Source organism: Pristis pectinata, chromosome 16 (genome assembly GCF_009764475.1).
Source record: "Pristis pectinata isolate sPriPec2 chromosome 16, sPriPec2.1.pri, whole genome shotgun sequence".
Classification (NCBI taxonomy): domain Eukaryota; kingdom Metazoa; phylum Chordata; class Chondrichthyes; order Rhinopristiformes; family Pristidae; genus Pristis; species Pristis pectinata.
This window is the reverse complement of record NC_067420.1, coordinates 39,486,506-39,514,459: the sequence shown is the minus strand read 5'-3', so window position 1 is coordinate 39,514,459 and position 27,954 is coordinate 39,486,506. Positions and strand designations below refer to the sequence as shown.

Below are 27,954 nucleotides of genomic sequence, written 5' to 3'. Positions count from 1 at the left end.
TGGTTAGAGGGGGCAGTTTGTATTGCAGTTGTCCCCAGTTTGAAAAACCTCAAACACATTTACAAGCGGAAACATAGTCAGTGCTCCAATCATGGAGCCAAACTGCACTGCTGCTCCACACCACACCAGGGCGCTGTGGCTCTCATCGCGGAAAATGATTCCAATCATCACCTTGACATAGGACAAGGTCCCAGTAAATAAAATCCATGAAACGACCTGTGTGAACAGGAAGCACAGCTCGTTATACAAAAGCACACAGAATAATCAAGAAATAGACACAATATACAATGGTTGAAGATTAACCTTAAAAGAAAGTCTTGTATTTACATGGACAAAAGAGACTGCAGATGCCGAAGTCTAGAACAATAAACAGAACGCTGGAAGAACTCAGTGGGTCGAGCAGCATCTGCAGAGGGAAAGGGATAGTCAATTTTTCAGGTCAAGATCCTTCATCACGACTGAGAATGTAAAGGGAAGATAGCCGGTCCACTGGCAATCTTTCCTCCTCCAATTTGGCATCATAGTCAGCACAGACATTGTGGGCCAAAGGGTTCCCTCTCAGTCCTGATGCAGGTTCTTGACCTGAAATGTCAACATACGCCTTTTGCCTCCACAGATGCTGCTTGACCCACTGAGTTCCTCCAGTGTTCTGTTTTTTGTATTTACATAGCACCTTTTGTTACATCGGAGGTTCCAAATTCATTTGCCACTAAGGATACAATGGGCTGATTGTCCTCCCATAGCATGAACTTCTACTATCTGATGAAGAGAGATTATTACTTTTCAAAGTATTTTAGCTATTGGAACGTAGGAAATGAGGTGGTCTATCTGGGCACAGCAAGATGCCATGGACCCTTGTGCCAGTGGGAGTTTGGAAGCCATCCATTGTGTCAGCTAAGGGCATGCTCTGTTTTTCAATCCAGATGGCTGGGTGTTAAAATCTCGCTCCAAAGCCTTGAGCGTAAAGCTCAAGCCATACCAAGCAAGGACCGCACTGTCAGAGATGCCAATTCACGTAAGATTTAGGCCAATTCTACTATCTGAGGTGGATGTCAAAGATCCCATTGTACCTCAAGCAGCAGCAAGAGAATTATCTTTGGGTCCTGGCCATTTATCCATCAGCCAAGAACTCCAAAAAACATTATCCATGCATTTGGGGTCATACTGTGCAGCCGTAGCCTGTTGTGTTTCCCGCTCTGCAATTTCTACAATAAAGATGCACTTCAGTGGCTGGTTCACTTTGAGACATGCTGGGTTTGCAAAAGGCACTGCAAAAATTCAAGGTGAAAATGGGAGACCTGTGCCCAAAGTGCTTGCTGATGAGGCATCACGTCAGGAGAAGCTGAGGGCCATGCATGCTGCCTTCACCACCCTGTCTTGATGGGTTGGTTCTCTTGTCTCCTTTGCCTGACTGACTCTGAACTTGTGCAGAGGGTATAACCAGAGCACTCTGCCTCACGGAAAAGCAGGCAGCCACCACAGATCCTTCCATGTTCACTGCCGGCAACACGAACGTTCACAGTTGTAAACCTTCTTGGGGCAGTTCACAGGAATGTATTCAGGCAAGACTCAACACTGAGCTTTATACGGTGATATTAGGTCACGCTTAATGGAGTACTGCACAACAACAACAACTTGCATTTATAAAGTACTTCGAATATATCAAAGTGAGGTTTATGAGATTCATTATCCTCAAGTGGTGTTTCACAGAAGTAATTTTCAAACTAAATGATGCCTCTCCTCAGAAGGAGAAGAAAAGAATGAAACTATACTGACTTCCAGAGTCATTGTTAGTCATCGCTGTCGATTAGACTGGCCTTACATTCCCCAGCAACTGAGAGTGATTTGAATGATGTATCCAAAATTTTCACAGTCTGGTAACATAGAAATGAGAATACCCTCCAGCGGCAGAATTTAGAAAGATGGAACGTAATCACAGCACGGGAGCCAGGATTTGGAGGAGATACTTTGCATGAGGGTTGCAATGGGAATCGAGATCTCCCCTCAATCTTCACCCCACCCCCAATGAGACACGTCGACTCCAGGGCTTTCGTGACTGAGATTTTATTGGAGTGAAGTTGGGTGAGCGGAGCTGAGGCAAGGACAGACAAACCTGTGAATGTTCTAATGAAATGACCATAACGTGTCTTAGGACATGAGCTACAAACGGTGCATGGAAAGCCCAGGCTAATTGAAGTTTCCAATCTATAGACCTGAAATCAGGAGGCTCAAACTTAGGTTCAGAGTTCCATCTGCTCCCTACCCCCCCCCCCCCCCCCACCTGGTTCTGGTTCCATCTGCCAGACACCTCTCCCCTAACGGTTCCCATTCTCGCCTCCTTTACTTATCAGATCCCAGCACTGGAAGTACTTTATGGTCCTGCTTACCTCCCTCCAGCAACTGTCTCCAAAGTTCACCCTCCCCTCCTCCCACCTCACTCCACCTGCCTCTCATTTTTCTCTCTCTTTGTCTGCCTCCATCCACCTGCCACTCTCTCCCAACTCCACCCCTCCTCTCTGCCTCTACCTGCCACACCCTGCCGGCCATCTTACACCCCTCCCCATTCCAACAATCACCTCAGGCTCCTGTCACACCACTCCCCTTCCCCTCTTTCTACTGGCCATCTCCACTCTCAGACCTGATGCAGGGTTTTGATCCAAGACTTTGACAATTCCTTTCTCGCATAAATGCTGCTCAACCCATTGAGTTCTTCCAGCCAATTGCTTTTGCTTCAGAGTTGCCAAGGAACCAGAGATTCCAGGTGAAAGTCAGCCCCCTGTGCTTAGACCCTCCTGCTCCTTATGTCCTTGGATACCTGACCTGAGCGACAAGGAGAGCTGGAAGCCTGAGCAGACTGAGCCTTGCTTGGCCTCATTCACTACAACAGTAAAATTACATGAAGAATGTCACCAAAACTCAGGCACAATAGTGGTGCCACAAAAATGAAGAATTAAAATATAAGTTGTTGCTGTAACAAAAATTAGCACTTAGGGATAAAGAAAGAACAATATTATTTCAGCAATCACCATATAATGGCAAGTGTGATTATATAATTATTATTTTATGACAAGAAGTAATATCTCCTTAAACCACAAAAGTGCTGATATATAAATGCGTTAAGCAGAAACTAATTGGAATAATGTTTTTACATTCTACAAACCTAGCCTCAGGGGAGCAGTCAGGTTCTCAACCCCAGCCACAGTGTTGATTTAAAAGTCTCTCTGGATCTAGTTTAACTGGCTATTAATCTACTGAGGCACACAACATGGTATCAAGAGATACTTAGAAGGAATAGAGAAGGCGAACAGCAATCTCACTGTGTCTGCCTTCGTAGAGTGAAGGAGCAGAGAACTTGGCAGGCATCTTGTCCACTCTACCAGTGCCAGCTCTTGTGCCACTCCCCCACAGTTTTGCACACCCATGCAAATACCTACACTGTAAGAATCTATTGAATTCTCTTTTGAAAGTTACCAAACAAAAGAGCTAGTCATTGACCTCAGGAAACAGGGCAGTGCACACATTCCTGTTTACAATAATTGTGCTGAGCTTGAGAGGGTTGAGAACTTCAAGTTCCGAGGAGTGAACATCACCAATAGCCCGTCCTAGTCCAACCACGTAGATGCTATGACCAAGAAAGCTCACCAGCGCTTCTACTTCGTCAGGAGGCTAAAGAAATGCAGCATGTGCCTGTTGACCCTCACCAATTTTTATCGATGCACCACGGAAAGCATCCTATCCGGATGCATCACAGCTTAGTATGGTAACTGCTCTGCCCTTGACCGCAAGAAACTGCAGAGAGTTGTGGATGCAGCTCAGCACATTATGGAAACCAGCATCCTCTCCATGGACTATGTCTACACTTCCCACTGCTACAGTGAAGCAGCCAACATAATCAAAAATCCCTCCCACTCCAGACATTCTCTCTTCTCCCCCCTCCCATTGGGCAGAAGATACAAAAGCCTGAAAACACGTACCACTTACAGCAGGTAACAAGTACAGCTTCTATTCCGCTGTTATAAGACTATTGAACAAACCTCTTGTATGATAAGCTGGACTCTTGACCTCACAATTTACCTCATCATGGCCTTGCACTGCACTTTCTCTGTAACTGTGACACCATATTCTGCATTCTGTTATTGCTTTTCCCTTGTACTACCTCGATTACTGATGTAACGAAATGATCTGTACAGAAGCATGCAAAACAAAGTTTTTCACTGCACCTCGGTACATGTGACAATAATAAATTAATTTACTAATTTACCATTGAACCTACTTCCAGTATCCTCTTATTAACAGCTCACTACACTGCAAAGCTTTCATTTTCTGGTTTTTTTGACAACTTCCTTAAATTTATGTCTTTTATCACCGAAAGCAGTTTCTACTATTCAAAATGTTTAGATATTTATTTATTAGTCACATGTACATCGAAACACACAGTGAAATGTGTCTTTTTGTGTTACAGAATGTGCTGGGGGGGCAGCCCGCAAGTGTCGCCACTCTTCCAGCGTCAACATAGCATGTCCACAGCTCCTAACCTGTACATCTTTGGAATGTGGGAGGAAACCAGAGCACCCGGAGGAAACCCATGCAGACACGGGGAGAACGTACAAACTTCTTACAGACAGCAGCGGAGATTGAAACGAGGTCGCTGGCGCTGTAATAGCGTTATGCTAACCGCCGCACTACCATGCCAGTAAATTATGTAATATTAAACCTCCCCTTAATTAACTCTTAATATTTGGAAAGCAAAAAAAATGCAGAAAATAAGAAAATGCTAGTAATACTCAGCACGTCAGGCAGCATCTCTGGAGAAAGAAACAGCTAATACTTCAAGATAATGACCTTTCATATGAACAGTTCAGATCATTGACCTGAAATGTTAACTGCATATTCTTTGATGGCCTGACCCAAATAAAATCTCAGTCTTGAAAACCCTGGCATCAACGTATCTCATTGGGGGTGGGGTAAAGATTGAGAGGAGATCTCGGTCTTGAAAGCCCTGGCATCGATGTATCTCACTGGGGGTGGGGTAAAGATGGAGAGGGGATCTCGGTCTTGAAAGCCCTGGTATCCACGTATTTCATTGGAGGTGGAGTGAAGATTGAGGGAGATCTTGATTCCCATTGCAACTTCCATACAAAGTATCTCCTCCAAGGCCTGCCTTCCCCATTATGACTACAGTCCATTATTCTCAATTCTGTCGCTGGAGTGAAGTCTGGTGAATGGAGCTGAGACATGGAAAGACAAACCTGGGAATGTTCTAGTGAGCTGACCGTCAGCTGTCTTAGGACATGAGCTTCAAATGGTGCATGGAAAGCCCAGGCCAATTGAAGCCTCCCCATTCAAATAAATAGGAGACTTTAGCTGCAGGAGAAAGGTGAGTGCAATCACTTTTTATTATTTCTTCAGCTTATGGTTTGATTTGTGTTTTTAGCATATGGATATGATTCTAATTCATTAAATGTTTTAAAAAATAATTCTTTTAGCATATTTTTATTCTATTACAGGTACGGAGTGATTTGGAATGCTTTGCACATGTCACGGTGCAACTGACTGCACACGGGAGCTCTCAGAGGTCAGCAACCCAAGTCAACCAAAGATCTGCCCCAATTAATGTGCAGAGCTATCTGGTTTTGAACCAAAATGGATGTCCTCACCCTGACTTTTGTTGAAATCCTCTCACTTCACTGCATTACGTTTTGTCTAATTTTATGCTCTACTAAAACTCTACCTTAAGCCTTTACATCATTGCCAGGTCCTACATCATATGATGCATGATTGCAGTAACCAAGTCCTCATTAAGTTTACTAAACAGCTGCAAAGCCAGCACAAGCCCAGTGGGACAACATTGGTCACTTCATTTCAACTTGTGCACATCCATTAACCCCACTCTCAGACTTCAACCATCCAATTAATCTCCTAACCTGCTTCCAATTCCACAAGGTAACTTCCCCCTCTCACCTGGACTCACCTATCACCTGCCAGCCTGTGCTCCTCCCCCTCCCCTGACCTTCTTATTCTGGCTTCTGCCCTCTTCCTTTCCTGTCCTGAAGGGTCTCGACCCAAAACATCGACTGTTTATTTCCCTCCATAGATGTTGCCTGGCCTGCAGAGTTCCTCCAGCATTTTGTGTTTGTTATTGTAGATTCTTATCAAATGCCTTTGAAAGTTGGTGTACACAGAGTCCTCATCATTCATGAGGAATAGGACATGAACTTGCTGCAGTAAACAAAAAAATACAGATACCACTAAGGCCAATGACAATGACACTAGGTTGCTATCAGATCCAACAGTCAATCCCTGCACTGATATAACAACTTCTATGTAAATTTCAGCTTGTAAATTTCAATTTCGCCATGCATGTAGATCTACCCACATTCCTGACCCCAGTTTTTCCAATGCCAATCCTGACCCCAGCTCCAACTCTGACCACACACTCTGGATCCTGGCTCCAGCCGCAAACCTATCCATGTTCCTGACCCTCGTGTTCCCAACCCCGACCCCACTAGTACATAGATCCATGGATGCTAAACCCGCAGCTAAGGGGGACATATTGTATAAAACATCTGTGATCCCTCCTCTAATTACTACTCCAGTTATTTTTTCTAGATAACCTACCGTTACAATAAATTAGCCCATTAATTCTGTCCTTAATTATTGGTTCTGATAATTTCCTCACAAGAAAGGTGAAGAGATCAATAGGTTGATAATTTCTTTGCCTTTCCAGCTTCACAGGCTAAGTGCAAGGAAGTTGTTTCCCCTGCTCTGGAGACTAGAAATGGAGACAGCATTTTAGAATAAAGATTAGGCCATCTCCAAAGGTCCAACAAACTCTACGTAGAGTACTTCACATTACTACCACTGGGGAGGAGGTACAGGAGCCTGAAGACCCACACTCAATGTTTCAGGAACAGCTTCTTCCCCTCCTCCATCAGATTTCTGAACGGTCCATGAATCCATGAACACCACCTCGTTATTCTCCTTTTGCACTATTTATTTATTTTTGTAACTTACAGTAATTTTTATGTCTTGCACTGTACTGCCACACGACATACGTCAGTGATAATAAACCTGATTCTTGATTCTGAGTTTGTTGGATCTTTGGAACTCCTTCCCCGGGACAGTTGGGGAGGCTCCGTCACTAAGTTCGTTCAGAACAGAGATCGATAGGTTTATGGATATTAAACAAATCAGGGAATATGGGGATAGTGCCGAATAATGAACTGAGGTAGAATATCACCCATAGTCTTAATGAGTACAGTATAGAGCCATAGAGTTGCATAGCACAGAAACAGACCTTTCAGCCCACCTAGCCCATACTGACCCTCAAGAACCCAGTTACACACGTCCCATTTTATTCTTCCCACAATGCCATAAACTTACCCCAGATTTTACCACTCACTTACACACCTGGGGCACGTACAGCAGCCAATTAACCTACGTTATGTTGGTGCCGGAAGCGTGGCGACACTTGCGGGCTGCCCCCAGAACACTCTACGCAAAAGATGCATTTCACTGTGTGTTTCGATGTACGTGAGACTAATAAAGATACCTTATCTTATCTACCAACCTGTAAGGATGGAGGAGCCAGCTCAAAGGACCAAATGATCTACTCCTGTCCTGTTTCCATTGTTCCTCTCACCTTTCCCAAATAATAAGACGAGATTTCTTTGTCACATGTACGTCGAAACACACAGTGAAATGCATCTTTTGTGTAGAGTGTTCTGGGGGCAGCCCGCAAGTGTCGCCACGCCTCTGGCGCCAACATAGCATGCCCACAACTTCCTAACCCGTTTGCCTTTGGAATGTGGGAGGAAACTGGAGCACCCGGAGGAAACCCACGCAGACACAGGGAGAACATACAAAACCCTTACAGACAGCGGCGGGAATTGAACCCCGGTCGCTGGCGCTGTAATAGCGTTACACTAACCGCTATGCTACCGTGGAGTTACCTGTGTGGCTTTCTGATCTAAAGGGATAATTCTTCAATCATGAGACAGGCAGAAGGTTGTGGTTAAATAACCTCTATCTTCTCACAGTTTTAAACCTGGGAATTTGACAGAATTTAACTTTTTTTCTTGCTTACTTTGATGTCGGTAACTTCCAGCCACTGAAATACTGGCCTCGGAATCACCCTTCATTTAATCTTTCCTTCAGTAGCAGTTGTGCCTTTAGCTGATAAGATCGCTAAGCCCTGGGAATTTGTCCCTAAACCTTGCCACATCACCTTGTCTCTCTTCCCATCTTTAAGATGCTGATTAAAACTTACCGCCTTAACCAAGCTTTTGTTCGTCTGCCCAGATACCTCCTCACATTGCTGATGTCAAAATATTTTTGTTTCGTACACATCTGTGAGGGAGGCATTTTGCCACAATAAAGGTGCGACATTAATACATACCCTTGTTGTAGAGTCATAGAGTTATATAGCACGGAAACAGGCCTTTCAGCCCTACTCATCCACACCGACCAAGAAGCCAATCTAAGATAATCTCATTTGCCTGTGTTTGGCCCATATCTCTCCAAACCTTTCCTATCCATGTCTAAATGTCTTTTAAACATTGTAATTGTACCTGCCTCCACCACTTCCTCTCGCAGGTCATTCCATATGCCCAGCACCCTTTGTGCGAAAAACTTGCCCCTCAGGTCCCCTTTAAATTTTTCCCCACTCACAAACCCACGCCCTCTCATTTTAGACTCCCCTACCCTGGGGAAAAAGGCTGTGACCATCCACCCTGTTGTTGTGGTATCCCTGCAATGCCTGTTTTATTATTCCCTTCACTTGTGAAGTCTAACATAAAACTACTCAATATGTCTTCGTTTCCTTACTTTCAATTACAATGTTCCATAAAAACAAAAGCAAAAAACCAGCTGCAAGACATTCAGCCCATCGAGTCTCCTGTGCGATTCGTTAGAAGTGTGACTGATCTTTTGCTCATTCACACAGCCATACACTAACCACATATCCCTTGATTCTGTTTTCAAAGGGTCCACATTACCTTACACCATTGTTTTTAACAATAGCATTTTACAAGGTCCTTTGGTCGCCTTGGTAACCCTCTCTAGTTTCTCTATGCCTTTCTTTTTGCGAACTTTAGTCTTCCTTCGTCCAAGAAGGTGTCAAGGAGTGGTGACTCTTAGCGAGCTTCTCTCAGCAGATCCACCCATTACATTTATTATCATCGTTCTACTCTTCTAAATCTCAATTCTAAGATAGTCTGCATTCTGTTTTCCTTTTCACTACCTCGATGTACTTGTGTATGGAATGATCTGTCTGGATAGCATGCAAACAAAAGCTGTTCATTGTATTTCGGTACATGTATCAATAATAAACGAACACCAATACCAATTCCTTTGGTGTTTTATTTCTCCCATATGGGTTCAGTCTTTGCTCTGCTGAGGTTCCTCACCTAACACAGGCTAAGGTGATTACATTGGAGGTCTGGCTTCTTTGAGAAGGCACTAAACACTCCAATAAACTTCTACGGGTTCACTGTTGAAAGTATCCTGACTGGTTGCATCACGGTCTGGTATGGCAATTCGAATGCGCAGGAACGGAAGAAGTTGCAGAGAGGAGTGGACATCAAGAGCACATCCCTCCCCACCATCGGTAGTATCTACAGGAGGCGCTGCCTCAAGAAGGCAACATCTATCATCAAAGATCCCCACCATCCAGGTCATGCTATCTTTTTGCAGCTACCATCGGGCAGGAGGTACAGAAGCCTGAAGTCCCACACCACCAGGTTCAGGAACAGCGACTTTCCTACAACCGTCAGGTTCTAGAACCAACCTGCCCAACCCTAACCCTACCTCAGCAACGGAACACTTGCTCTACCGTGGACTTGCTTCTAATTGTGTTTGTGTACTAATGTCTTGTTTTGTAGTCTTTTCCTTGACTGCCTTGTATAATTCATGTACAATTTATGTATAATTTAGTTTTGTGCGTTGTCTGAATCTACGTGCCTGTGATGCTGCTGCAAGCAAGTTTTTCATTGCACCTGTACCTCACCATACGTGTGCACATGACAATAAATTCGACTTGACTTATTAGCTGTGCTTTGGGGTGCCCTTGGTTATAAAGAGCACTGTACAAATGTGAAATCCTTCTTTAGATTTTATTAGGGCCACATTCACTCCTGACCACAGTCCAGAGTTAAAGTTACACTTGCAGTTTCTGAACTGTAGCAGGACTGCGCCAACAGCTCTGAGTGAGCCCATTATTGATTTAACAATTGTACTAAGAAACTGATCCACATGTTAAAAACTCAGGTCAGTTCTCACGACCTCTCGCCTACATGAGTCGAGAAAGTAAAGGAAGTGTTCAGATTTCTAACTGTGAATGTAAGAGGAGTGAGAATGAGGAGCGAACACAAGGGAGTAGGGGTGGAATGAAGGACTCTGAATAATTGGCTATCGTAAAGCAGAGACTTTAACAGCTGAAATCATCCGATTAAACTCACAGCCCAACACAAGACAAGCTCAGATGCCAGTGCATCCAAACTCCGGTTCAACAGATGTACTCCCATTGAGCTTTGCAGTGAAGCACTGACATTCTTGTGGGTGGGGCCAGGTGTACATAGGTGCTGTACAATTCTATGATAACTCTATCATAGAATTGTACAGCACAGAAACAGGCCCTTCGCCAACCACCCTCCACCCCCATCCATGCCCATTCAATCATGGCTGATTTTTTTCAATCGCCTTCTCCTGCCTTCTCCCCATGACCTTTAAACCCTCTTACCAATCAAGAACCTATCAACCTCTGCCTTAAATACACCCAATGACTTGGCCTCCACACCTGTCTGTGCTTACGAATTCCACCCTCTGGCTGAAGAAATTCCTCCTCATCTCAGTTCTAAAGGCTTATTCTGAGGCTGTGCCCTCGGATCTTGGACTCTCCTACTGATGGGGACATCCTCTCCACGTCCACTCTATCCAGGCCTTTCAGTAACAGGAAGGTTTCAATGAGATCCCCCCTCATCCTTCTGAACGCCATCAGGTACAGGCCCAGAGACAACAAACATTCCTCATACATCAAGCCTTTCATTCCCGGGATCAAGTTGTGAGGAATGCTTGAATAAAGGGCAGGCACGGTAGTGTAGCAGTTAGCGTAACGCTATTACAGCGCCAGCAACCCGGGTTCAATTCCGGCCGCTGTCTGTAAGGAGTTTGTACGTTCTCCCTGTGTCTGCGGGGTTTGTTCCGGGTGCTCCGGTTTCCTCCCACATTCCAAAGACGTATGGGCTAGGAAGTTGTGAGCATGCTATGTTGGCGCCAGAAGCATGGCAACACTTGCGGGCTCTCCCCAGGACACTCTATGCAAAAGGTGCATTTCACTGTGTGTTTTGATGTATATGTGACTAATAAAGAAATCTTATCTTAAGCTTTTTATTATAGGGGGCTCCTTTCTCATCAGTAAGTTTGTCTGCACACTCCACCAATGGACTCTATCAGGAATCCACAGAGAGAGCACACATTAGAAGACAACATTGCTCACTGAAGCCACATGGAGGAGGAGATGGAAACAGGTAGAGTCATAGAGTCATACAGCATGGAAACAGGCCCTTCGGCCCAACTTGTCCATGCCAACCAAGGTGCCTACCTGAGCTAGTCCCATTTACCTGCATTTGGCCCATGTCCCTCTGAACCTTTCCTATCAATAAACTTATCCAAATGTCCTTTAAATGTCATTATTGCACCTACTTTCTCTGGCAGCTTGTTCCATATATCCACCACCCTCTGCGTGAAGAAGTTGTCCCTCAAGTCTCTTTTGAATCTTTCCCCTCTCACCTTAAGTCTATGCCCTCCAGTTATGGTTCCCTTTCCCCAGGAAAAAGACCCTATCCATGCCCCTCATGATTTTATACACCTCTATCTCAGTCTCCCTCACTCCAAGGAATAAAGCCCAAGCCTGTTCAACCTCTCCCTATAACTCCTTTGCGAGATATCTAGAATCCTTTCAACAGGCTCTTCAACTACATGTGCAAGATGACGCGACGTTGCATATTCCCCTTCTTACCCCCATACTCACAATCAGGGCAGAGCCAGCTGAAGAATGCTGCAGTAAGGGGCAGGGACTCAGGGCAGCCATGGCCATGTTGTAGGCACCAAATGTCGTTCCAAGCAGAGTCAGAGACCCCAGCAGCAACAAGGACCTGGGAAAGGGGAAGGCAAGAAGCTCGTCAACTTTTCCTTGCAACACTTGCGAACAAACTGTTTCTTCAATTATAGATCCAGGTATTCTGAAAATCCACGCTGACACAAATGTCGATCAAGAACACACCTTTGTAATGATATAATCTTTAGATTGGAAAGAGAGGGAGTGACATTTTAAAATTAGAATGAGAAACACATTGTTATCACTTAAATGTCTTAATATTTTAATATTTTTAAATTTATCTTTTTTTGATGACAATAAGCTTCCAAGACCATCAGGGAGTCTCCATTAGCTCTCACTGGTGTTAAGCTCATGTTGCAACTGTACAAAACCTTGGTCAGGCCACACTTGGAGTATTCTGTTCAGTTCTGGCCACCACACTACAGTGAAGATGCAGCAATAGAGAGAGTGCAGTAGAGATTCTCCAGGATGTTGCCTGGAACGGAGGGGTTTACTTATAAGGAGAGACCGGAAAGGCTGGGTTTATTAAACATTTTTGTCACACGCCATGGATGAAATGGACTGATCCAGAGAGAGAGAGAGAGAAAAAGAGATAAAAGAAAGGATAGGAGAAGGAGTAAGAGAATAAAATTTAAAGAGATAAGATATTTATTCATTAGTCACATGTACATCGAAACACACAGTGAAATGCCTCTTTTTGCGTTGCTAAGCATGTGCTGGGGGCAGCCTGCAAGTGTCGCCACTCTTCTGGCGCCAACATAGCATGCCCACAGCTCCTAACCTGTACGTCTTTGGAATGTGAGAGGAAACGGGAGCACCCGGAGGAAACCCACGCAGACACCGGGAGAACGTACAAACTCCTTACCGACAGTGGCGGGAATTGAACCCAGGTCGCTGGCGCTGTAATAGCATTATGCTAACTACTATGCTACTCTGCTTTCCTGGCCTCTTTTACACAGGGGAGGGAATTGGTCCAATAAGATGCCAATCAAAGTTATCACATTGAAGAAAAGATATGAAAGGTTTGGGCACCTGGTTCCAGGAGATATGGGTGGAGCACTTTCCAAAGAAGAAGGTCTTCATGCATACTTATCGAATAGAAAGAGTGCAGTACATCTTTATAATATAGTGTGCCGAAGGGCCCATTCTATGCTGTATGACTCTATAGCAAGGTTTCTATCAGAAAGTCTTTCTCCGTTATGCAATGTACCTAAGAATGTTCCAAAGTGACGCAGTGATATGGATAGTTTACCACATAGGCAATCTGTTCACCAACCCGGCATGCCAGAATCATAGAAACTTACAGCACAGCAAGGAGGCCACTCTGCCCATCATATCCCTGTGATGACTATCACCTTTGTGATGTCTATCACCTTTGTAATGTCCACATTGACCAAATCTCCTGGCCTGATTTAGAGGGAGGGAATAGAGGGGAATTTTTCAGAGTTCCGTTTTCACTTACTGAGACTGTGCTATTTGCTCCTATGTTGTTGCAACACAGTAGTGGTGAGCAGGAGAGAGGATGGGGGAGATGCATGGTAGGAGATATGCAAGGATTTAGTCACAATGTCAATGAATGACCAGAAAGAATTGGAATTGGTTTATTCTTGTCACATGTACAGAGGTACAGTGAAAAACTTTGTATGCCATCCACACAGATCATTTCATTACAACAGTGCATTGAGGTAGTACAAGGGAAAACAATAACAGAATGCAGAATAAAGTGTTACAGTTACAGAGAAAGTGCAGTGCAGGTAGACAATAAGGTGCAAGGGCCATGACGAGGTAGATTGTGTGGTCAAGAGTCCATCTTATCGTACTAAGGAACCGTTCAATAGTCTTACAACAGAAGTCTTTAGAAGAATGAAAGTGTCTTATAGTCTGGATGTAGAGTAGATATTTCCACTTGTTAGAGAGTCCAACCTAGTGAACATAAATATGGTAGTCATTAAGCTTCAGGTGTGATTAGTGCATTGGAATTGACTACCCTGGAAGTATTTAAATTAAGTAACATTTGTGGAACACATAAGAAGAAAGGAATAGGAGGACATGCTGATAGCGTGGTGGAGTGGGAGCAAGCTGATGCGGACCAACTGGGCCAGAGGTAGTGTGTCCGAGCTTTAAATTCGACGAATTCTGATCATGGCTTGGGATAGTCATCTGGCCTTTTCATGCCTAGTGTATTCACAGTGTCATGTAATCTTTCCAGTTCTTTCCATGACAACTTTGTACTCTTGGTCTAGTTACAACCCTTTGCTTTTTAGATTGGACCATCCACTTCTACAAACCCAGTATCAGCTCCATCCAGTGAATAGTTGCAGGATTTACAATCTTCCTGTGCCTTCAACACTCTCCCAGTCATAATTTTGTGTGTTCCCGTATCTGTGAACCTGGCACCTTCACAGAAAAAGTGAGTCTCTACACTGATAGCAACCAGCAAGAACAGCAAGTATGTTCCTTATTCAGCTGTGTAGACAAGAAGGGAGTGAACCATAGTTTTGACATAGAGTTGACAGATATGAACTTAAAACCTTACCAGCACCTGCAGACTTATAATATCTTTCATACATGACCCAAGCTTTCAATTTAGTAATCATAAATATCTATTGGAGAATTAAACACCAAATATTGATCACGAAGAGAGAACATACACAGCAATACTGAGAAAATCATCCCAACATGAATAAGGTCCAGACAATCCCAACCCAAACACAAATGTTTTATCAGAATGTACACCCAACCAGACCTGACTCTGACACATGCAGTCAGGGTTAGTCAAGATAGGGTCAGGTAGACATGCATTAGTTTAAAGGGACATGAATTCATCTATATAAGTGCTATAATAGGTAAATATACAAAAACATAAATTGTATATACATATACAATTTCTCCCTGAAAGTGGCTGCACAGGTTGATAGGGCAGTAAGGAATGCATACGGCATGCTTGCCTTTATTAGTCGAGGTATTAAATTTAAGAGTCAGAAAGCTATGTTGCAGCTTTATAAAACTCTGGTTAGGCCGCATCTGGAGTCTTGCATTCAGTTCTGGTCGCCCCATTATAGGAAGGATGTGGAGGCTTTGGAGAAGGTGCAGAAGAGGTTTACTAGGATGTTGCCTGGATTAGAGGGCATGTGCTATGAGGAGAGGTTGGACAAACTTGGGTTGTGTTCTCTGGAGCGGCGGAGGCTGAGGACAGCTCAGAAAGAGGTTTATAAGATTATGCAAGGCATAGAGTAGATAGCCAGTATCTTTTCCCCAGGGTCAAGATATCTAATACTAGAGGGCATGCATTTAAGGTGAGGTGGGTAAGTTCAAAGGAGATGTGTGGGGCAAGTTCTTTTACTCTGAGAGTGGTGGGTGCCAGGAATGCAGTACCAGGGGTGGTAGTGAAGGCAAATACAATAGAGGTGTTTAAGAGACTCTTAGATAGGCACATGATTATGCAGAGAATGGACGGATATGGACCTTGTGTAGGCAGAAGGGATTAGTTTAGTTAGGCATTTAATTACCAGTTTAATTAGTTCGGCACAACATCGTGGGCCAAAGGGCCTGTTCCTGTGCTGTACTGTTCTATGTCCTAAATCGATCCTGGAGTGAGTGAGAAAGATACAGAATGCAGTGAGATTACTGTGACTTGCAAAGTAACAAGAAAGGGCTGATGGAAGGGAAAATCAGCAGCAGGAAGGCAAAGAGCAAAGAGCAGCCAACAAACATAAATTAGTGTCTTCCTCAGGGAAAGGAGAAAATAAGTCATATTATTAATGATAATTTCTTGCCAATCTGAGGCTGCTTTGCATTAAAATACATTTTAACTTTTGCAGCTCTTTTGAAGCATAAGTATTTATGACACATTCAGCTCTTCACAGAATTGTTTCAGCACAGAAGGAGGCCATTTGGCCCATTGGTCAATCCTAGCAGTGTAATCCCTTTACCTCCATTCCTCCACTCTTTCCCCATAACCCTGCAAATTATTCTCCCTCGAGTCCTGTTCCAGTCCCTGCATATGTCCTTATTGAGTTTGTTTCCATTATCCCTGTGGGCAGTCAATTCCAGATAAGATAAGATATCTTTATTAGTCACACGTACATCGAAACACACAGTGAAATGCATCTTTTTGTGTAGAGTGTTCCGGGGGCAGCCCGCAAGTGTCGCCACTCTTCCGGCGCCAACATAGCACACCCACAACTTCCTAATCCGTACGTCTTTGGAATGTGGGAGGAAACCAGAGCACCCGGAGGAAACCCACGCAGACACGGGGAGAACGTCCAAACTCCTTACAGACAGTGGCCGGAATCGAACCTGGGTCACCGGCGCCATAATAGTGTTATGCTAATCGCTAGTCACGTAGCAGGCAAACAGGCCATTCGGTCTACCAAGTCCTTGCCGACCATCTAGCACCCATTTGTACTAACCCCATTTGATTTTTCCCACCTTCCCATCAGTTCTCCCTACATCAGTCACCTACACACAATCTACGGTTGGCAGATAACCCACATGTATTTGGGATGTGGGAGGAAATTGGAGCATCTGGAGGAAGCCCACACGGTCACAGGGAGAACACGTACAGATTCGGAGCTCAGGATGAAACCCAGATGACTGGACCTCTGAGACAGTGGCTCTACCAGCTGTGTCACTGCACTATCCACAGTTTACCACTGAGTAAAAATGTTTGTCCCCACACACCTCCTTGTATCTTTTTGCCCAGAATTATATATCTGTGTGCCCTCACCATTGCAATTGCCAATCCTATTTAGATCCAAAGTGAATCCATTCCAGAAAGCAATTGGAGTGAGCAACAATTCCACTGAGGGGTCAACCAATCAGAAAGCTAATGCTCTTGCTTAACTCTCAATGTTTGAACGGGTGATATGGCACTGGATTGGCAGAATCCACATCCCAAATCTGTGTCCACGGTTCCTGTGGTCCTTTGTAAATCATCCCATTTTTAATTTGTGATTTCAGTCAGTTTTTCCTTTTAAAAAATCTTTGGCATACCGCACTCTCCAAGAGGTTTCTTCTAAATTCCTTCTTGCTTTTTTTAACTGACTGAAGTTTGATCTGTTTCACTCCTGATAATGGATTTGTCCAGGAGAGTTTGTGGGGTACAAGTTATAAAAGAAAGCAAAGCATCGGAAAAGATTAAAACCACCCCAAAAGTCATAAAGAGGGTTTGAGCCAAGAACATTTGCACAACTTTCTCAACATTTGCACAAGTCTCTGCTCTCCATCAAGACACAGCATTTGAAAAGAAGCTGTATTTTGACCTGCACCAGTAAGCACTCTCAGATAAATTACAACCCCCTGGTTATACGTTGCTTTATATAAAAATATACTGATGGGATGGATTTTTTGAGCACAGAAGGAATTGAATCCATGCCAGCTTTCTAAAAGAACATGCAGTTGGACCCACTCCACACTCTGTCCGAAAACAGTTTTCTTCCAAGAGCTTATCTCTGATCGGGTGAGGTTTGGAATGCGTGGAGATAAGCTATAGAGACCATTTGAGTGATGGGTAATCTGCCCCATTAACCCATCAACTGGATGATCTCTGCAATTTACCCCCACGGCAACCCTGGTCTCACCCTTTCAGAGATATTTCCTTTGTCTAATCCACCCCTCCCCCACCTTCTATGAACCTAAACCTAACTTGTTCTCTCTCTTTCCTAATTCTGGAATATTAACTCTGTTTCTCTTTCCACAGATGCTGCCTGACCTGGCATGTGTTTCCAGCATTTATAGTTTTTAAAACCCTTTCCTCAACTAAAAAGTAAAGATTTTCTTTTGGAAGTTCGCAGAGCAAACAAAGAAATAATTTATCCAGGTGAAAAAAATTGTATGTTCATGGATTGGGAAAGGAAGGAGGAAAAGGCAGTGGACGTAGACCTGTGTTACCAAGTGACAGGGAACCTGAGTTGAATGACAATAAAAGGATTACGTTTATTTAGCACCTTTCATGACCTCTCAAAGGGTTTTGCAGCCAATGAAGTACTTTTGGACTACAGTCACTGTCTACACTTCTCGCTGCCTCAGTAAAGCAGCCAATATAATCAAAGACCCCACCCACCCCAGACATTCTCTCTTCTCCCCCCTCCCATCAGGCAGAAGATACAAAAGCCTGAAAGCACGTGCCACCAGGCTCAAGGACAGCTTCTATCCCACTGTTATAAGACTATTGAACGGTCCGCTAGTACAATAAGATGGACTATTGACCTCACAATCTACCTCGTTATAGCCTTGCACCTTATTGTCTGCCTGCACTGCACCTCCTCTGTAACTGTAACACTTTATTCTGCATTCTGTTATTGTTTTCCCCTGTACTATCTCAATGCACTGTTATAATGAAATGATTTGTATCGATGGCTTGCAAAACAAAGTTTTTCACTGTACCTTGGTACATTTGACAATAAATAACCAAAGTTACCAATTTCCCACTGTTATCGTGCGAGAGACATGCATCCTTTAGTATAGAGCAAGCTCCCACAAAGAACAACAAAAAGAGCAAACATTCTGGTTTTGCAATATACACTGAGGCATGAATAGTGGGCAGGCACCATGAATAACTCCCATGGTTGCCCATTCCCATCCATGGTGGTGAACAGAAGGCCATTGGATTCACGCCATGGTGCAGCCTTCCTGGTGTGTCATAGTCGTACAGCACAGAAACAGGCCCTTTGGCCGACCATGCCCCTACTGTCAGCCTAAGCCTCTGTGCTCAAGCCTCTGGGGTGGGACAAGAATATGGTTTTGCTTTCATATTACTTTACTACATAGAAGGAGGCCATTCACCCTATTGAGTGTATGCTGTCCTCAGAGCAATCCCATCAATCCTATTTCCTTGTAACCCATTCACTCTCATTTCCCTATACCAACTTCCCACCCACTTAGCTAGGGGTAACTTACACTGGTCAATTATCCTAGCAGTCACAAAAAATTCTGCAGTTGCTGGAATCTGGAGTAATACAAAGTGCTGGAGGAACTCAGCAGGTCAGGCAGCATCCATGGAGAGAAATAAACAGTTGACGTTTCAGGCCGAGACCCTTCATCGGGACTGGAAAGGAAGAGGGCAGAAGCCAGAATAAGAAGGTGGGGGGAGGGGGAGGAGCGCAGGCTGGCAGGGGATTGGTGAGTTCAGGTGATAGTCGAGTCCAGGTGGGGGGGGGAAGGGTTGGTAGGTGAGTGGGGGAGGGGGAGAAGATGTAATAAGCTGATGTAATAATCCTATCAGTCAGCAAGATTTGGGATGTGGGAGGGAAGCAGAGCGATCGCAGGGAGAATGTACAAACTCCACAAAGACAACACCCAAGGGCACGATCAGATCGGGGTCGCTGGAGCTGTATGGCAGCAGCACTACTTGCTGCACCACTGGGCCACACTGAATTGTGGCAGCAAAAGGTATACCAGCGGTCACAGTGCAGACTCTTGAATGGACCTTTCATACGCTAAAAGATGAACTTTTGATCTCCTAATCTACCTCGTCGAGGCCCTTGCACTTTATCTATCTGCTGTAATTGTAATACTATTTTCTGCATTCTGTTTTCCTTTTTACTACCTTGATGTACTTATATATGGAATGATCTGTCTGGATGGCACGCAAACAAAAGCTTTCCACTGTATCTTGGTACATGTGACTGGTTCTGACTGGTTGCATCAGGGCCTGGTGTGGAAGCTCCATTGCACAGGAACACGAGAGTTTACAGAGAGTGGTGGACGCAGCCAGTTCCATCACGGGTACAGCACTCCCCACCACCGAGGACCTCTACAAGAGGCGATGTCTGAGGAAGATGACGTCCATCATCAGGGACCCCCACCATCCGGGCCATGCCCTCTTCTCAATGCTGCCATCAGGCAGGAGGTACAGGAGCCTGAAGACCCCACACCTCAAGGTTCAACAACAGCTTCTTCCCCACTGCCATCAGGTTCTTGAACCCACCTCAAAAACCCTAATTCTACCTCGGACTATATTTCCTTCAACTTGCACTGATCTCGTTGCTTATATTTGTTTTGTTGTGTAAGTTATGTATAATTTATGTTAATTTAAATTTATGCAATTTAAGTTTGTCATATTTGTAATATACTGAGTGGCTGCTGCAAAAAGCTAATTTGCATAGCATTTATACCCTGTGTATGTTTGCCCATGACAATAAACTTGAACTTTAATAAACCAATTGCAATTCAATTCGGGGATGATCTGGAAGCCAGAATTGAAGTAGCATAGACGTCTCAGAGGGCGGTGGGGCTGGACGAGGCTACAGAGGGAGGGAGTGGGGGGAGACCATGGTGGGAGAAATTTAAAACTGAGGCATGGCTTAATCAGCAGCCTGTATATAGGTCGACAAGGACGGGGAAGATGGGTGAGAAAGGCTCAGACAGCAGTGTGGATGGTGTAAATGGACCGTATCTGCAATGAGCAATTTTCTTGTTCTCTTGCTGCTTGGTGTGAAAGATCATTCTGCTGCTCCTACTGATCTGACAGATTTGTGTAAGATTGATGTTGTGTTTGTTGAGCAAGCACTACTGCCTGGTCTCTCACTTTGCTGATCAATATTTTATTTATAACAGGAGAGTGAACGCCAAGTGATGTGTTCACAAGGCTCCCTGTCTGAAACATGAAACATCGAAATGCAAAACAAAAAACAGCTGGAACTCCAGTTTGCTGCCTATTTTTAAATATATATTTCCTAGCTAAATACAAGGCGTCCATTCAGCCCATCAAGTTTATGGAGTAATCCTATCATTCCCACCTCCCCCACCCCACTTACTTCCCAGTAACTTATTCCCTCACATGTCCATCAACCGGGCTGGAGAGAGTGCAGAGGAGACTCACCATGATGAGATCTCTTTATTAGTCACATGTACATCGAAACACACAGTGAAATGTATCTTTTGCGTGAAGTGTTGTGGCAGCAGCCCACAAGTGTCGCCACACTTCCAGCGCCAACATAGCATTGCCCACAACTTCCTAACCCGTACGTCTTTGCAATGTGGGAGGAAACTGGAGCACCCGGAGGAAACCCACGCAGACACAGGGAGAACGTACAAACTCCTTACGGACAGTGGCCAGAATTGAACCCGGGTCACTGGCGCTGTAATAGCGTTACACTACCGTGTCTGCCTAAAATATTCAGCTGAAGAATAGCAGAGGATAGTTATGGGCCCAGCACATTTCCACTGCACTGCTCTGATATCGCCTGATTGGAGGACTTTAGTTATGGGGAGAGATTGGATAGGTTGGGCTCGTTTTCCCTGGAGATAAGGAGACTGAAGGGTGACCTGATAGGCGTGTACAAGATTATGAGAGGAACAGATAGGGTAGATAGTCAGAATCTTTTTTCTCAGATAGGGGTATCAAAACAAGAGGGCATAGGTTGAAGGTGAGAGGAAGGAGTTTTAAAAGGGAATCCGAGAGGTAAGATTTTTACACAGAGAGCGGTTGATATCTGGAAAGCGCTGCCAGAGGAGATAGTGGAATCAGATACAATCTCTACATTTAAGAGGCACTTAGACAGATACTTAAATAGGCAAGGCATAGAGGATATAGTCCTGAGACACATGAGATCCTGCAGATGCTGGAATCCGGAGCAACACACACAAAATACCGGAGGAACTCAGCAGGTCAGGCAGCATCCATGGAGGGGAATAAACAGTTGACGTTTCGGGTCGAGACCCTTCATCAGGTCTGGGAAGGAAGAGGGCAGAAGCCAGAACAAGAAGGTGGGGGGAGGGGGAGGAGCGCACGCAGGCAGGGGTGAGGTGAGACCAGGTGAGAGGGGGAAGGTAGGTGGGTGGGGGAGGAGAGCTGAAAGGGAGTGAGGTGAGAAGCTGCCAGGTGATAGGCGGAAGAGGCAGAGGGCTGAAGGAGGAATCCGGTAGGAGAGTAGAATGGACCATGGAAAATGGGGAAGGCGGTGGGGAATAGATGTGCAGGTCATGAGGGCGGGGAGGGGAAAGAAGGGGTGGGGGGGGGAACAGGAATGAGGGAAGACAAAGCGGGGGGGGGGGGAAGAGGGGAGGGTTTACCGGAAGTTAGAGAAATTGATGTTGAGGCTGTCAGGTTGGAGACTCCCAAGGCGGAAAACCTCCCCCAACCTTCTTATTCTGGCTTCTGCCCTCTTCCTTTCCAGTCCTGGTGAAGGAGCTCAGCCCGGTGTCGACTGTCCATTTCCCTCCACAGATGCTGCCTGACCCGCTGAGTTCCTCCAGCACTTTGTATGTTGCTCCGGATTCCAGCATCTGCGGAATCTCTTGTGTCTCTGGTTTCCTTGTGCTTTCTTAATTTTATTAAAAACAGGTTGTTTGGTAATTATCACATTCCTTTTTTCTGGGAGCTTGCTATGCACACACTGGCTGCCATGACTCCAACGTAACACTGAAGACACCTCAAAGGTACTTCACTGGCCATAAAGTACCCTCAAATGTCATGAGCAGTCATATATAAATGCAAGCCATTCTTTTAACAGCACTGTTATCTGCTTTTTAATGAAGAGCTTTATTCAATTACGAGATGTGAGCTAGGCCAGTGTTTATTGCTAATCTCTGATTAGAATATTATTAAATATAAAAAATCTTCCCTTACAGACAGCCTAGTGCATAAAGAGGGCCAGTGTGATTCAAAATGCTGGATAATGCAATTGAAAAATTCTGGTGATATTGGCTCCGAGAATGTTGATATTTGGGGACACAGCATTGCTGTTGAATGTCATGTAGAGCTGCTTAGACTCTCTCTTGCTCCTACCAATAAAACTGTCAATCATACTTGCAAGCAGATACTTACTGATCCATAAAAAATCTTCCTAAGGGCTGGGAAATAGCAGGTCAACATCTCTCTTTCACAATAACAGGCCTATTATTAAACTTTCTGCAAAGCAGAACAATTTATTCTGATTAAAATGCACATTTGCTTGGAGCCGAATTCCATTGCATTCCCTTTCTGGCTCTTCTGACAGAATATCTTTTGAAAATTACAAGCTCAGTAGATGCACTACTTACAGGGTATCAAACCATCAAGACTAGAGAGGGGAAAATCTGGAACATTAACAGGTTACTTAGTCCCTGAAACAAGTTGCATCGTTCAAATTGGTCATTGTTTTACTCTGTACCTCAACCTCATTTAACTCCACACCTATTAATACCGTCACCTAACAGATTAGGGCATTGAGTACAGGAGTTGGGACCTTATGTTGCAGTTGTATAAGATGTTGGTGAGGCCGTACCTGGAGTATTGTGTACAGTTTTGCTTACCCTAATGTAGGAAACATGTCATTAAGCTGGAAAGGGTGCAAAGAAGATTTACGAGGATGTTGCCAGGACTGGAGGGCCTGAGTTATAGGGAGAGGTTGGGCAGTTTATGACTTTATTCCTTGGAGCATAAGAAACTGAGAGGTGACCTTATAGAGATGTATAAAATCATGAGACGCATGTATAGGGTGAATGCACACAGACTTTTTCCCAGAGAAAGGGAATCAAAAACTAGAAGGCATGGGTGTAAGATGAGAGGAGGACAATTCAAAAGGGACCTGAGTGGCAACCTCTTCATGCAGGGGGTGGTGCGCATATGGAACAAGCTGCCAGAGGAAGTACACCATCACTGATATGTCAGTCCTCGGCCTCCTCCACTGCCAGGAGAATTCCAAGCGCAAACTGAAGGAACAGCACCTCATTTTCCTTCTTGGAAACTTGCAGCTTAACAGCATGAACATAGAATTCTCCCACTTTAAGTAATCCCCACACCCACTTCCCTACACCCCCCCACCCCCCCCCCCCCCACCATGCTTCTCCTCTTCTTCCCTTTCCCAGCCTCTCTTTTTTCCCCTTTCTCTCCTTACCTTTGACCCATCCCCCGGTGGATCTGCTCTCCCCTCCTCCCCACACCTGCCCATCACTGTCTCTTACCTGCATCTACCTATCACCACCTTGTGCCCACCCCGCCTCCCCTCTTTAGTCCACCTATCACTGCTCTGCTTTTCCTTCCTATATATTGGGCTTCCCCTTTTCTGAGTCCTGAGGAAGGGTCCTGACCCAAAATGTTGACCGTCTGCTTTTCTCCACAGATGCTGCCTGGCCTGCTGAGTTCCTCCAGCATCATCGTGTTTTTCATCTAGATTCCAGCATCTGCAGTCCTTTGTTTTTCTTCCAGAGAAAGTAGTTGAGACAGGTACAAAAACAACGTTTAAAAGACATTTGGACAGGTACATGGATAGGAAAGGTTTAGAGGGATATTGGCCAAATGCCATCTCATCTACCACTAAGAGAGAACTATGTACTTCTATCCCTAAGTCTCTCTGGTCTACAACACCCCCCAGAACCTGCTGCAAATGGGACTAGCTTAGATGGGCAAGTCAGAGGTAAGTTTTTTTTACAGAGAGAGTGGTGGGTGTGCGGAACGCGCTGCTAGGGTGCTGGTGGAGGCAGATACATTAGGGACATCTAAGAGACTCTTAGATGGGCACATGGATGATAGAAAAATGGAGGGGTATGTGGGAGGGAAGGGTTAGATTGATCTTAGAGTAGGCTAAAAGGTCGGCACAACATCGTGGGCCGAAGGGCCTGTACTGTGCTGTAATGTTCTACATTCAATGTTTTCCCTCTAACTCAGGCCCTCAAATGCTGGCAGCATCCTTGTAAATTTTCTTTGTACTCTTTCCAGTTGAATGATTTCTCTCCTATAACAGAGCGGCCAAAACTGTACACAATATTCCATGTCCAGTCTCACCAACATCTTGTACAACTGCGACATAACATCCCAACTCCTACACTCAGTGCCGTGACTGATGGAAGGCCAGCATGCCAAACACCTTTTTTGTCACCCTGTCTACCTGTGACACTGTTTTCAGCAAACCATGTACCTGTACTCCTGGGTCCCTCTCTTCCAATAACACTCCCCAGGGAACTACCATTCACTGTATACTGTATGTCCTACCCTGGTTTGACTTCCCAAAATGCGACACTTTGCACTTATCTGACATTTGCCAAACCTCGGCCCACTTACCCAGCCGATCAAGACCCCCTGCCCCTGTAATTTTTGATAACTTTCTTCACTGTCTATGAAATGACCTATTTTAGTGCCATCTGCAAACTTACTAACCACGCCTTGTACACTCTCATCTAAATCGTTTATATAATTAATGAACAACCAAGGTCCCAGCACCGACCCCTGTGGCACACCACCAGTGACAGGCCTCAAGTCCAAGAAACAACCTTCGACCATCGGTCTCTGCTTTCTACCATCAAGCTAATTATGAATCCAATTAGCTACCTCTCCCTGGATCCCATGCGATCTAACTTTTCAGACTAGCCTGCCATGAAGGACCTTGTCAAAGGCCTTGCTGCCTTTCATTTGGGTGCACTGAGGCACTTAGGACTGAATAGTAAATTTAAAAGTTTACTATATATTCTTTGATTTATAATTTTTCTCTTTCTCCACAGGTACAGCTGCACCCCCTCTTTTCAAATGTTTTACTTTTACATCTCTAATTGCCAGTTCTTAAAGCAATTGATACCTTGACAAAAAAAACTGCTGGAGGAACTGTGGGTCGAGCAGCATCTGTGGGGGGGGAGAGGAATTGTCAACATTTCGGGTCAAGACCCTACATCCATTGTTACCTTGACAACTTTGGTCTGCATCCTATCACATACATTCCCTGTGTTCTCTCCACTCGTCCCCCTCTCTACATTATAACATTTCCAGTTCTGACGAAGGTCTTTGACCTGAAGCAACATCCCTGTTTCTCTCCCCACTGATGTTGCCTCACCCACTGAGTGTTTCCTGTTTTTGTTTCGGATTTCCAGCATCTGCATTTTTTTTTTTGCTCCACTGAATTTTTACCCCATTGGCTTGCTCTTACTCGTGGGATCACACTGGTTGACATCTTCCTGAGGTGTGGGGGAAGGAAGAAATTTGGCTGAAGAGATCAAAGAAATACCATTCCTGGTCTATTCATCCAGAGGATCATTAGAAAAAAATTTACCTCTGAATTTTTGCCGGGATGTTAGGTAGATGGTTCAGTGGACATCACAGTGGCACAGCTAAAAAAGCCACTGGCTCACAGCTCCAGTGACCTGGGTTCAATCCTGGCCTCGGGTGCTGTGTTTGTGGGGTTTGCACGTATTCCCTGTGACCGCATGGGTTTCCTCTGGGAGCTCCTGTTTTCTCCCACGTTCCAAAGATGAGCAGGTTGGTGGGTTAACTGACCAGTAAATTGTCCCCTAGTGTGTAGACGAGTGGTAGAATCTGGGGTGAATTGAGGGGAATGTGGGGAGAATAAAAAAATGGGATTAATGTAGGATTAGTGTAAACGGTGGTTGATGGTTGGTGTGGACTTGATGGTCCAGGTAACCAGTTTCCATGCTCTATGGCTCTAAGTTACAGGACTTCCAGCCAAAGTTCTGAACCACTGATCCAAAGACATAAGTTCAAATCCCATCATATTAAAACTAAACTGCAATGTCAAAAAAAAACTCATTTCAGTAACAGAAACCCCAAAATGGATGGTCATTAAAGCCCATCTGGGTTCACTAATGCCCTTCAGGGAAGGTAATCTTCCCAGCTCATTCAGTCTGGACCCATCATGCTGGTTGACTCTTAACTATCTCCTCAATTTATGGGCATCCTGTGAACATATAAATTAAATAAAGAATGCCCCAATAAACTGGGAATAAGTTTTTAGACATCACTATGTTACTCACAGTATATTTCAAGTCATTTCAGTAAAACCCATTAGAATGGATCACAACAATGGTCTAACCATACTATTCTTTGTGACCTACCTGTTGGGCAGGACTAAAGCAATGATACAGGCACCAGGATTAGCCATGGAGCTCAAGGCAGCCGAAAGGTGGTAGGCGGTGTTCCCATAAGGCAAGCATGAGTAGCTCTGCACTGATGGTAGAAAGCCATTGGTCAATGAATTCACCCAGACTACCAGAAGGTAAAGGAACAGGAGCTGATGTCTGGAATACCCCGTGAGCACACAGATTGTCAAATTTTGTGCTTCAGTTGCAAACTTAGAATTGGCCACCTGTTTCTGAAGACTTGTTAGACTGGGGCCTTGGGCATCCGCTGGTCGCTTGGAGAAGTATTTACTCAGTTCTGGTTCAGTGGTGGAGACATGAACTGCTTGATTTGAGACTTGCTCTTCACTGGGACTCTTGTGAGATATACAGGCGACCCGAGTGAGGAAAACAAAAGCCACCAGGCAAAAAATCATCATGACCATGAGGAAAATCAAGAACGTTTCAGTGGAGAAGTTAGCAGGCAAGTAATGGGCTTCAGTCTGGTAGAGACTCGCTCCATCGGTGAGGTTCTCCATGGTCATGTTGGCTGCCTTCGAGACATTCACACACTTGATCATCCCAGCGCCCTGGCCTATGGCCACAATGCCAGGGACAAAGCCACTTAGACCTTCTCCAATGAAGTAAGTGGTGATGTACATTGTCTGGAGTCTCATCATGAAAGGGAGAAAGGTCACAGAAGACGTGCAGTCCACCAACGATAAGAAAAACGTCAAGATCAGAAATGCTGTGCTGTGTAATTTACCTGCCAGGAGTGTAGTTTCCTTCCAAAAGAACACCAGCAATAAGCTGGCCAGTATCCCGATGCTGATAATGACATATATGGCAATAATCTCTTTCATCTTCCCTGGTGCAAACTTGTGCATGAGGGTGACTGACAGAGGTCCCACATTGGCCAACTGGATGATGACAGTGAGGTACGAGGGGAGGTCCCAGCCTTCGGGGAGCACGTTCACAATGAGCGGCAGCTCCACCCAAAGTCCATTGATGGCAATCCATGAGCCCATGCCAAATATACAAGCCAGTAGGTGCACAGTGAGGGCCATGCTGTT

General features: G+C 44.8%; 1 protein-coding gene across 1 annotated transcript; it reads right to left on the bottom strand.

Moving 5' to 3' along the window:
* Positions 1–3: 3 nt before the first annotated feature.
* Positions 4–27,954, bottom strand: slc52a3 (solute carrier family 52 member 3). The gene is made up of 3 exons (XM_052031454.1): positions 26,879–27,954; positions 12,029–12,152; positions 4–216 (listed from the first exon to the last, which is right to left on the bottom strand). The coding sequence occupies exons 1-3, from the start codon at positions 27,946–27,948 to the stop codon at positions 4–6; spliced, it is 1,407 nt and encodes a 468-aa protein (XP_051887414.1). The 5' UTR covers positions 27,949–27,954.

Coding starts and splice junctions, on each gene's coding strand:
- slc52a3 (XM_052031454.1), bottom strand. CDS start 27,948: ATGGCCCTCACTGTGCACCTACTGGCTTGTATATTTGGCATGGGCTCA. Junction 12,153..26,878: donor GCTTTAGTCCTGCCCAACAG/GTAGGTCACAAA, acceptor CCCCTTTCCCAG/GTCCTTGTTGCTGCTGGGGT. Junction 217..12,028: donor CAGCTGGCTCTGCCCTGATT/GTGAGTATGGGG, acceptor CTGTTCACACAG/GTCGTTTCATGGATTTTATT.